This window comes from Amia ocellicauda, chromosome 1 (assembly GCF_036373705.1).
Source record: "Amia ocellicauda isolate fAmiCal2 chromosome 1, fAmiCal2.hap1, whole genome shotgun sequence".
In the NCBI taxonomy this organism is placed as follows: domain Eukaryota; kingdom Metazoa; phylum Chordata; class Actinopteri; order Amiiformes; family Amiidae; genus Amia; species Amia ocellicauda.
Window position 1 is genome coordinate 13,967,725 of NC_089850.1, and position 12,477 is coordinate 13,980,201.

Consider the following 12,477-nt stretch of genomic DNA (forward strand, 5'->3'; position numbering starts at 1 on the left):
CCTGTAATCCATGCAAATGATACAGACTTTGTATTTTATTTAGTCTTTCATAGGGATCCAACAGAAATGGCCCCGACTCTTTATAGGTGCAAACTCTGTACTTTACAGAGGATCAACCTAGAATTGTTGGCAGCAAAGGATAGGTTTCTCTCATCACTAGGAATATTTACTGGAGGGGAGAGGGGCTGTGTATAGGAAAAGAAAATAGGAATATTAAAAGAAGCCTGGAATCCCAAACAAAGAAGTCACCAGCCTGTTTATTTAGAACACAATCAGATGTAAACATTTTATTTGTTTTTTTGTTTTTTTCCAACTAAGTCCATCACACTACAAGGGCAGTAAAACAAATATACTATGGGGAAGAAAATGCTGGAAAAAAAAACTATTGTTGAAATAAATAAAAACAAAAATAAATCTTAAGATGGAAACAAAAAAAAAATTATATATATATATAAATCACTTAAACCAACTGAACCCCATTGTCTTGCCATGCAGAAATGCCTGACCTTAGCTCCTGGAATCCAAGAAAATAAAAAAAACAAAGACCGTAGGCATCTGCAACACAAGAACATCCATCTGACCAACCAACCCCTTCCCAGGCTAAATATAGATTGATCTGCAAAAATTACATGGCATTTTACATTGCTTTATTATACACAAGAAAAGAAAGAAAAAAGTAAATGAAGGGCAAAGTCTGGAATGCCAGATAGTTTTATAAAAAAAAAAAAAAAAAAATCTGGAAACAAAAGCCTAATCAATATTAATACAGCAAATGAAACATAGGAGGCCACTGGTAGAGTAATAGGTAGCAGAGGTCCATATACACGTTAACATCAGGGAGCACTCCAAATACCAGTTGCTGAAGAGAAAGTGGTTACCACTGACAAAAGCTTGAAAAAGCCTGTGCCCACAGGGGGAATATGGCACTGTGACAAGTCTTGACTAAAAATGCCCAGCTTGCAGCAACTGAACGGGAACTGGCAGCCCAGCAAGAGCGGGGTCTTATTCAGGAAACATCTGCAAGGAGAGGAAGAAAGAGGGGAAAAAGGAACATAAATATAACTAACTGACAATGCATATTCTGATCCAGGTCATAAAAAGGATATAAATATTCAGTTTATTGGAATTAGACATTTATTAATCACACTAAATCACTAGCCTTTCAGAGTTTGTTTAGGAAGAATTCTTCCCTACAGCAGCTGTCAAGCTCTGTTCAAACTCAAAGAATAGTCTTTTTTTTTTTTTTCTTTATCCTCAAATCTCATTTCCCCCCTAAGAAAACCCAATTCAGTTTAGTTTAGGATCTCTATACATTGACACAGATTGTGAAAATCAGCTCAGCCAATAGAACAGCAGTCCTCAAGGGCCACAGTGCCATGAGTTCTGTGGGTCTAATTTACATTAGATGTGCTTTAAACCTGGGAACAATGTTCAACTTTAAAATGTGAACAATTAGTTAATAAGCTCTCAGGTGGGATGAAAAACAGAAGACCAAGGGACTTGCGGGCCGAAGTGGAGACAGGCCCTTGAACCAAAGGATGTTGTGCACTTGCCAAATGGAGTGTAAAGGAGTTAGAAGGCCCGAAATATGCCTAGACCTCACATTTCTGAAAATGATAAAATCCATAACTTTCACACTCACATGACATGGCAAGGACCTGTTCCAAACCCCGACTGTCATCATTCAAGTTAGTTGGGTTGAAACAAATACAAATACTTACAACTAGCAGGTTGCTCTCCAAATCGTCGCATTAACTGATCGTGTGTGAACTTCACAAAAGCATCATATTGTTCTTTGAAAAAAAGAAAAGGAAAAAGTTGTATTAAATGTTTTTTTTTTTTTAACTGTTCATGAATTTTGCTTTATACAAATATTTTCCCCATGTACATGTCAAAACTCCAGGGAGTCAAAATCAAACCGGGTACACACCTGCCAGTTTTGAGGTCAATATTTCCTCATATTCTTCCCGAATTTTGTCTTCGCGTTCCTTTAGTAGACGTTCGCAGATCATTCCCACTTGTCTTAAAGTGAATAAAGGCTGTTCTTTTCTTAAAGGAGATGAGGCTCCAGACGATGTACCTTGGATAAGGAAAAAATGTACATCAAAAGCTAAATAAAAGCAACAACCAGCTGTGCCTTTGACACATTCATTCAGTTCTAAACGTGCAGAATAGAAACAGGAAGGGGTTGCCTCCTCTGGAGAGCAGGGACAAAATCTCTCCTCATGCCCAGAATGCATCTGTGCAGTCGCCCACCATTAACTGCTGTTAATGAACCCTATCAATCTTTTAATATTAAAATCCAAAGTGTTATTCTTCATTCATGCCCTTTACTTGGCAATTCAATTTAACAGTTGGCACATGCGTCTGAGAATAACACTGAAATAGCTCTAATTATGGAGAGAATCATTTCACATTATCACCTAAACCTTAATTAATAAAGCTTTTACAGAGTTTTGTGCAACTATGTTCTCAGCTGTCAAGTTCTTATGGGATAAAATGTAGTCTATACATCAGAGGGGGAAATGCATCAATTTAATGACATATCCCACACCACAAAATCCATCTCATTGTATTCACACCAGGGTATTACACAATGGTCTCTAAAACACAAGGCCTTATCCAACGGAGGAGGATAATGTGGGGAACGGTGCTGGAATGGCTCTTCGTGTGAGCGTTTGTGATGTGCATTTGTCACGAGTCCGACTCCATGTAATTGTTTGCCACCTCACTGAATAGCACCCAGCGAAACCAGTAGCCTGGAAATGTAGAAAAATAGCCAGACTTATCACTCTCCCCTCCCCCAAACTAGCAGTATATTATGTTGCATCAGTGAACCATTAAAACCTCACATTTTGTACACAATCATTTGTCTAGATTACATGCTGCATCAAGGAAAGAAATCTTTAAATACAGACTAAAAAAGTGCTAGTCAACATATTCTTTAACAGCTTTATGTAAATATTAGTTTAGGCACAAATCGTATTTAACCAAACACAGTGTGATGTAAACAACTATGAGAGTAAATGTCACAAAACATCTCTGTGTACTGCAATTCACATCACCCAAGAGCACTCCACCACTCCAAACTACTTACATTTATATGTAAATTAAACCAATTAAAATCCTAGTCACGCAGAAGAAAATACTCCAAAGGGTTGTAATGGTGTAGATTTAATAGTCCTGTCACTGTCACAGCTTCACAGAGAAAGTCAAACTCGAGCATCAAAGCAACCCATACCAACAGGAAATACTGGGCATTAACTCTTGTGAATTGTGGTAACAGTTCACAAATCAGATTTCAATCCTATACTTAATATTTAGATGCAATGAACAGCACCAACGACTTGAGAAAAATCTTTTTGGCATCTGTCAGTTGTCCCTCACAGACTGCCAAGTGGGCCCAGAGAAAAGGGGACACAGTCTGAGATCCCAATACAAATTCCCTGGTAAACCATAGTGCTCTTAAATGCACTTTATTTATTTTAACACTGCATTTAACAGCATTATACTATAATAAACTATCTGATCAAGTCCTTTAGAGTCTAACCATCTTTAAAATCCAGTGAAAGCCGCTACATCTTAATCTTAGCTGTGTTCGGGCACGGCCACCATGATTTCTGGACTGGCACAGGTGCCACTAAGACTGGGTGAAGTGAGTGTTGGGGAAGCCCTGTTTCATCCATCAGCATTGATTGCTTAATTTTGCCCGGCTCCTCAAAGACTGGGCAGAGGGACTGTGTGCCAATTAGGGCAAAACAGAGGGACTGTGTGCCAATTAAAGCAAAACAGACAGTTCCATTTCACAGCGAAGACGGGGGTGGAGGATTCTATAGATAGCTTCACTTCAAACCAAGGTCAGTACAGGAGTGCAGTAGGACAGGACGGTATGCAGGGGGGTGGGGGGGGAGGCAGCACAGGCACAAGAGCACTCAAGCAATGTAGACTTTAAATTTACACCAACCTGGCAGAGCGGGCCCACTGAGGATGGATGTATGAGGTTGTGTGTCAGGTGGACAGCAGGCGTCTGTTGGCTGGAAACTCGCCTCCAAGTGCCTCCTCTTCTGCATGCGCTTGTACTCCTGTTTTATGTTGTATAGAATTTGTTCTGAAAGAGAAAAAAAGTTTCAGCCATGCTGGGTGGTGTGCCAAAACTCCAAAAAAGACAGTCCCTTAGTAAAGGAAGAAGTTTGCTCTTGACATTTGTTCACGTTAAGGATAATTAAGCCTGTTTGGGAAAAGTGCATAATGTTAAGATGAGTGGATCTGCTGGTGAGCTTCTGCCAAACAAACCATACAGTAGCAAGACATGTTACAACACACACTGGCCCGGACTGTTGAAACATTTACTGTCACCCTAAATTAACACTTATTATTCCTGATGGGTGGTGAACAAAATGTGAGGAATTGTCACGTCCAATTTTACAAAGGCTAATTTAAGTGTTCATCTGTCTGTCATCAGAAAAAAGGGGTTGTAAATTTAGTGACACTAAAGTTTTACAAGTACATGATGTTTTTGTACTACAGTCACAGGAATACCTGTTGCCACACTCGCTAGGAAAGACAAAAACAACTTGACATCTGAACCAGAAAAAATATTGTACTGTTTTAGTTGGGAAACCAGAAACTCTGGAGCGCTCCCCAGCCCATTGTGAAAGGAGGGGAGAAGGCCACTGATTAATCGTTTGGGAGCTATACTTGAACAGAGAGCGGCAACCTACATTTTCTCTTGCCAAGCAACAGCCAGGACTCATTGAATTAAACTTGGGGTTCTCAATGCAGAGGCACTTCTATCTACCCCCCGTGCACTCTCTCCACTAGAGCTGAGGAAACAAGAGGCTCACAAGCCTTACTTGAGATAAACGGTCTGCGTGAAGGGAAAACAAGCTCAGCCCATCCATACAAGCTGTGACCACAACTACAAGATACCCTACATACGTCCCCAACTATTGCATTGCACCGATATGACACATCACCTGTGTAAAAGTAAAATATTCCATTGGCTTGTCAAGAGGGAGGGGGCAGGTTTCTTGCATTTAACTTCTGAAGCAAGATACTTTCAATATCATAAGCACCAAAGACCTGACAAGAATTTGGAGGGGGTGTGAGCAAAAAAAACTGTCGTGCCCACAGAATATCACAGGAACAACTTGATCTGCAGAGTGTCAGGCCACAAAATGTCCCTCTTCATAATGCAGTGCAGCAATGGTGGATTCAGACCCTGCCAGTTACCCTCAAAGTCACTACAGCATGTCAAATGCATTTAAACATGCACACAACTTCACAATGACTTGAGCGAAATCGTCTGAGATCAGGGGAAACGCCACAGCCCCAGTCCATGGGTGAACATATTCCAGTAATTAAGAGTTACTGTTGACGAGACTTAAGATCTCTCTTCCCCCAACATCCAATCCGATTTTTCCATTTGGAACCGCACCCCAATAAACAATCATGAGAACCTCCCATCTTTTGCTAAAAGACATGAGCACCATTTTACAGCTGGCCAAGGCTGATTTCCATATCTAAGCATGCGTGTGAATGCTGCCCCCGAACATGGAGAAATCGATCTGCCTCTCAGAGCCGGTAAATAACACAGCACGTAGAGTCAACTAGAACACCGGAATAAAGGTCGCGTTCTAGAAGCGCACATTTCCGCAGTTCTGCGCAGATCTGCAGAAGTCCAGCCACCCCATTGGTGGAGCCGAGCAGATCTGCGCTACAAGAACGCGACTAAAACTTTACGTTTGTTTACATCGGAGCACCGCAAATACTGCAGCCGGGAGGCCAAACCAGCAGCCCTGAATGCTCGCAATGCACACAGCGCAGCGTTTCTCAAAAGAGAGGGGCCTGGCGAAGTATCCACAAAGAGATCCTTGACAGACTGAGACTACCCCCCTCCCCCGAAACAACCCCCATCTCTGCAAAGTCCTCCGCTGCAGCCATATTTACAACACAACAGAGTCAAGTTTCTTGCGAGGCCATGATGAGACTCTCTCTCCACGATTACTACAATCAGACACTGTTTCAACACACAGTCGGTGGCACAACACTTAATATACATCATATTGATTATGGATTGTAAGTACGTGACGTTTAAAAATGGTCGATTCAGGAAAAACATTAACAACACTATACTTGCAAGAGACCAAGATGTCTGGTCTCCTAGGAATACCGAGGAGAAACACACATCCACTCATGTGTATAGCCCCTGGACACTGGGCAATACCAAGTGTTTTTAAAGACGAAACAAAGACGTGTATCGTGAGGCCTTGAGACCAGCACTGTCAACTTGATCAGTCCGTAACAAACGAGCGGTTTTCCCACAGCAGGTCTGCGCCGCTGGGTCGTGCTCGGCGGTCCTGCTCTTATTACACACCGCGGGGGGATCGTGTGAGAGTTATGGCGAAGAAACGGAAATGTCCTGATTCACTGCTGAGAAAAAAAGGAAGAGAAAGGCGAAGAGACCCCATTTTCACTTTCCCTCCCTGTCGCCTCTCTTTTGTTTGTAACTAGATCGATCCAGATACAGACCTGTCGTGAGTCTGGACGACACTTCCCCGAAGGGCGACGGCTCCATGCGGAGGTATTTCTGCGGGGATGAGGTGGACGCCGACGGGGACATCGGGGTGCATCTCCGCCGCTTGGGGGATGCGGGGCTCATCAGGGGGTCGAAATCCATAGTCCTTTTTAAAGTCGCCCCGCAAGCCATGACTGTAATCCAACGCAGGCCAAACTCAAAGCAGACAGTGAAATCGCCGGGTTGCTGTTGGGGCGACTGTCACACAGCCGAGCCCTGCGCTGCTTTTCTTCTCGCTCACTGCTCTCAAGGGGGGAGAAATCGTTTCTCCAGAAGCCGCTTCGTATTTTTCGGCTTTCCTTGCTCCTCCGTGCCCCACTATCCTGCCCCTGATGATGGTCAAGCTCCCTACAATCCTTCTGCCTCAGTTCGGCAGACTAGCGGAGACGATACAGCACCAGATGACAACGGATTTTGGTCCGAAACGGAGATTACCGATAACAACACTCCCGTATTTCCTTTCAAATAACCAACATGGCGTCGACAACAACGTTACATTTCAACCGGGCTTGTATGCGCATGCGCCGGCCACAGCGGCCAAGCAGGGAAATGTAGTTTTTGCAACCAGGCATGCATGGGCTTGTGGGAGGATAAAGACTACACTTCCCAGATCACTGGCGATTAACGCCTTTCCGGGATGCGATTTAAATGTCCCCATTGGTACATTTGAGTGATCGGAAGGATTTGAATAAAGCAGATTAGACAGATTTGCCAATACAATCGATGGAAGGGAAAATTAATGTATATAAATGACTGCTGTTGTTTCCGTTGTGTTGTATACCAGGAATGCCACCACTCCCAAACTCCTTAAATCAGTATGTCTGGATCTGCTCATTTAAATTAAAACTATTCACAGTAATACGTGGGCTAGTTGCAATAAAATACGAGACTAACAATTATATTGAACACTAAGGTTTACATTTTCCCTGAGATAGGACATTGGCATAATTTGTTAAGCAGTTGTCCAAAAGCAACAAAGAAGTATAGCTCTTCTTAAAATTAGGCCTTTGTATTAGGAATGCAAAACAAAGCATGCAATAGATCCAAAGGAAGCTTTAGAAATGTACTCTGTTAAATACATATAAATTGAATTGTCCAATATGACACAAACACATCTAACTTTAACCTCTAAAGACAGAAATGTCTGATTACAATTTTTCCAACTTCAATTGATTGCCAACAGAAACATGTCAGTTGCAACTCCAATTGGTGATTGCTAATAAACTTACATTTTAATGTTTGTGCAACATTGTCTAGATTATACGTGACATGTCTGTAATGTAACGACAATAATTTTACTTGTGCTTTTTTCAGGATATATGTTTAAATGTCAGGATGTATTCTGCGAACTGTATATATTTTAAATGGTCTTGACAACTGCTTATCTAATTATTACTTTGATCAATAATATGTTCAGGATCTTATCATTTAGGTTAAGGTGATACTTTATTTACTAAGTTCTGTCTTCTAGAAACACTTAAAAAGGTAGATGATAATTGCAAAGAAAGTTTTTTGTTTGTTTATTTTTTGTTTTCTCAAAACTTGTATTTTATTATTATTATTTGTTTTACAAATAGATTAGTACAATTTCCTTGCAAAGCTTTCACAGGGAGCAAACTGCCCCCCTGGTACTTGATCAAATGAAATGTTATGTTTTTTCCCCCTAAACCTGCCAAATAGTACCCGATTTATGTGTCTGATGAAGATAGTGGGCCAGAAGAAAACAAAGGCTCTGTACATGATTTGAGTGGATATCAATTTTAGGGATTTTGTTTTCTGCAAAGGAAATGAAACCCTTCTGTGTGTCCCATATTACAGATACAGAATTACTGTATATACAGTGAGGGAAAAAAGTATTTGATCCCCTGCTGATTTTGTACGTTTGCCCACTGACAAAGAAATGATCAGTCTATAATTTTAATGGTAGGTGTATTTTAACAGTGAGAGACAGAATAACAACAAACAAATCCAGAAAAACGCATTTCAAAAAAGTTATAAATTGATTTGCATGTTAATGAGGGTTAGTTAAGGCCCTGTTTTGTTCAGATTACCATACTGCACACAAGAAAACATATCCCCAGAGCTTTCTATTAGGACTGTCTTCTGCACAGCTTGCCTTAACTGGGGCTGCCATGAAATTACTATATATAAAGCAACAAGCCTCACCTTGCCATTGTCATCGGAAGTTGTTTTGAAGGGCACCACGATGGCCAGTACATATAGTGATATTCTGAACATTTGAGTACTTCCACACATGGATGGAATTGTATTATGAGGTAATTATACATCTATAAAGAGGATTGCTGTACAGCACAAAGCTGTAAGAGTGATGTTCAGGGAGTAGCTCAGCCAAAATGTCACAGACAATCACAAAGAACATCTCTAGGATGAACAAGAATCGGACAAAAGCCACAGAGATCAACATCCCTTGCTGCACTATATAATATTCCAATATTAAAATCTGTTGCAGTGAAGCTTACACAAATAAAATACATGAATGGCAATAACATATGTTTTATATTGCAGGAGAAATAAAAACAAAACTAGCTTTTCTGTAAATCTGTTCATTTGCCATCTGTTTTCGTACTGGTTTATATATCTGAGAATGACCTTTTCTTTTAGATGCCATCTAATTGTGTCTGGATTACATAATCATTCATGTTTTCTGTATAACAAATTAAGTAGTGTGATGCTTGCATTTCTTTTTCTCTCTTGTGGAGTCATAGAAAAGTCAGATGTTGATAAAATAGAGTTAGATAACCTTACAGTATGTGCAGACAATGTTTCTCAAATAATGCTTTCGAAATATTTACTTTTCTAAAGTGCAAATTATCTAAAAAAGTGATCTTGTACCCCGATATTAGACCTGTAATGCCTTTTTGTTAGGTTTCCTAGATTTGTATTCACCAGAGACAGTTTAAAATTAGTTGATGCATTTGCTTATGCAATAGAACTGCTATCATATGACATGGAAATGTAACCAATTTGGTATATTGTGGGGGGTAATATATTTTATAATAGCAGACGCTTGAATCAATTGCACAAATACCTCTTTCAGCTGATGTTGTAAGGAGGTAATTATGGTAGCCAGTGATCCCGTATTTCCACAAGGGGGCAGGGAAACACAGATATAGTGGTCTAACAACACAATGCATGGCACATCAATCTGGTCTGAGGCAGGAATAACAAAACAGGTTAAAATGAAGACAAAATTAGATGGAAGCTGCAAGCAAGAAAGCTTTTGACAATGATGACAGGGAGTGATTTTTTAATTTGAGCAGCCAAATAAGCTTTGTGGGCAGAATAAAACTGAACAGACAAACAGCCTTCAGCTATTCCACTGAAAAAATGTCACTTACGAAATGTCACACAGCCCTGAAGTATCACAACAGGCTCAGAAATGAGAGCTTTAAAATTAAACTCTAAAACATGCTCCCTGAATACCAGGTGTCCACGGCACTATAGTTTGATTGTGGAGCTCCAGGGTATTTCTTTAATGCTGAAGTCACGATTCATGAAATGTTCTCTACCTGTAAGACATTCTGACACCTGTCAATCATTTCAGAGGTATACGTGAATCTATTCTGAGAATGAGCAGATTCCAGTGGTTCACTTCAAGATGCAAATGTTATGAGGTTGTATAAAGATTTCAGTGCATTAAGTGCATTAAGAAGCTCGCATCATTTTTTTAAATGATATATGAATATATTAATTATAGGCTACTAAGGTGCATATATACAACAACATTTAGTGATTATATTAGAAGTCTGTAATTTTAACAAAAATGAAACATGATCAAAAACAGACAAAAACAGCTCATACATATTTAATAATGCAACCATGAACCTTGTACCGAATTTGCTTCCTGGCACAGATCAGATCTATGTGAAATGTTTCATTTTTTGTGTAATCACTATCAACTTTGCCACAATATATGTAGATGGAGATTTCCATTGGCAGCTGTTTGCTTTGCTCAGCTTGTGAAGTAGTAATACTTTTTATTAATTTGAATTTTGTATGTTGTATTACTGCACTCTTGTTTTTCTCTTGCAACCTGTAAGTCGCCCTGGATAAGAGCGTCTGACAATCAACCAATCAATCAATATTAATACTTTAATTTAGGTATCATAATAAAGGCATGCATTCAGAATGATTTAAAATACAAATTGAAACTTTTAACTGTCTCTAACACTTTATCTACAGGTAATTGATACTCAGTAGAGAAAAATAAATTAAAAAATCTGCACCAACTAATAGTTATGCCAGAGCATTTTAAAGTTTTTCCAACCCAGCCAGTCCACTCTGCCTTTGTGAAGCAATATTTTTGCCTACGGCTTCTGCTTGAATTCGCATTAAAGAGCATTGACTATGAGTAAGATTGGCCTTAATCGCAATTCATTTTAAGTGGTCTTTTATTTCATAGTGCTTTATAACCATGTCAATTGAATACATTTTCACTGACTATGTTGTTGTAACTGTATAAATAAAATATTGACTGAAAAAAGATTTCATTCTGTTACCTTAAGTGTAATAGAGGTGTATAAAATATGGTGTCTGAGTAATGCATATCATCACATTTCCATTGTTGGCAATGTGATAATGCTCCCCGAGTTGCATATATACATATATTTATATACATCATCACCATCACCATCAGCTCATATTGATCCACTGCTGGATGAAGGCTCCCCAAGATGTTTCCACTTGCTTCGATCTACAGCTTCTTTTCCATGTCACGCCTGCATATTTTAATATTTAATCTTCCCATCCTTTATGTGATTGTCTTCCAGGTCTACATCTTTCTATGCTTCTTTGTGTCATCTGCAGTTGCTGTATAATTTTTGCATTAAGTGACTGTGTTTCACTTTCAGCAGTGTGCTATTTCTTCCAGATGCACTCCATCCCATTTTTAATCCACTTTTAATTTCTTCCATAATATCTCTATATGTGCTGATTTGTTGTCCAAATTTATACAGATAGATATACAGATACTTGAAGATGTCAACAATGATGTCTACCTTTTCAGCACAGATGGAGATATTATGCAAATGGGATGGAGTGCATTTGGAAGAAACAGCATGAAATTGAAAGTAAATCTCTCAATTTTCTTGAGATGAAAGAGTTTGATTAATGCATACTACCAGTGCTCACTTATGGCACTGATGTGTAAAAATGTTACAGAAGCTGTGGACGACACAAAGAAGCATGGAAATACATGTGCTTTGAAAAACAAGTAGAGGTAAAAAAATAAAATGAATGGATACAAAAACAAAGAAAAATATGTGACATCATTTTAAGAGTGTTCAAATGGCAATAGGCCGGACACACTGCAAGAAGAGCAATAAAATAATGTGATATATTGTAACAATTGTAAATCGCACTGGATAAGGGTGTATTATAAAAAATATTATTTTATTATAATTATTATTAATAATAATAACAGATCAAAGATGGACAAAGCTATCGAATGATATATATATATATATATATATATATATATATATATATATATATATATGAAATTACAAGTCCCCTTGGATTTTCACATCAGATTAAAAGCCTGAAACAAGTTAAAGCTAATTCAGTAGATACCACCCACACAGGAGCCAAAAGAACTTATAATCAACCAATGTCTGTCACCCTCATCCTCCGATGATGTCTTATTGTCACCAGAAGGGATGAACTCAGCCCTGAAACCTGAAAATCAAGAATGTGAAAGGAGAGTCTTGGCATGGCTATATACATTATTTCCTGTGTGACAACAGTGATCCCAGTGATCTCCTCACATAGAGTTACCAGATATGCCTGGAAACCGAGCTTGACCTCACACACACACATTTTGATTTCAGTTACCCTGATGTTTTAAGAAAAAAGTCTTAAACGGAGCACAGCAGACCTCG

The 12,477-nt window shown here is 39.2% G+C and overlaps 1 protein-coding gene across 1 annotated transcript; it reads right to left on the minus strand.

The window, feature by feature from the left end:
- Positions 1–237: 237 nt before the first annotated feature.
- akirin2 (akirin 2) lies at positions 238–7,068 on the minus strand. Its single transcript, XM_066688375.1, has 5 exons — positions 6,532–7,068; positions 3,965–4,108; positions 1,931–2,080; positions 1,722–1,793; positions 238–1,017 (listed from the first exon to the last, which is right to left on the minus strand). Exons 1-5 carry the CDS (start codon positions 6,707–6,709, stop codon positions 1,007–1,009), a joined length of 555 nt encoding a protein of 184 aa, XP_066544472.1. The 5' UTR covers positions 6,710–7,068; the 3' UTR covers positions 238–1,006.
- Between the last annotated feature and the right edge of the window lie 5,409 nt (positions 7,069–12,477).

Coding starts and splice junctions, on each gene's coding strand:
- akirin2 (XM_066688375.1), bottom strand. CDS start 6,709: ATGGCTTGCGGGGCGACTTTAAAAAGGACTATGGATTTCGACCCCCTG. Junction 2,081..3,964: donor CAGTGGGCCCGCTCTGCCAG/GTTGGTGTAAAT, acceptor TCCTTATCCAAG/GTACATCGTCTGGAGCCTCA. Junction 1,794..1,930: donor ATTGACCTCAAAACTGGCAG/GTGTGTACCCGG, acceptor TTTTTTTCAAAG/AACAATATGATGCTTTTGTG.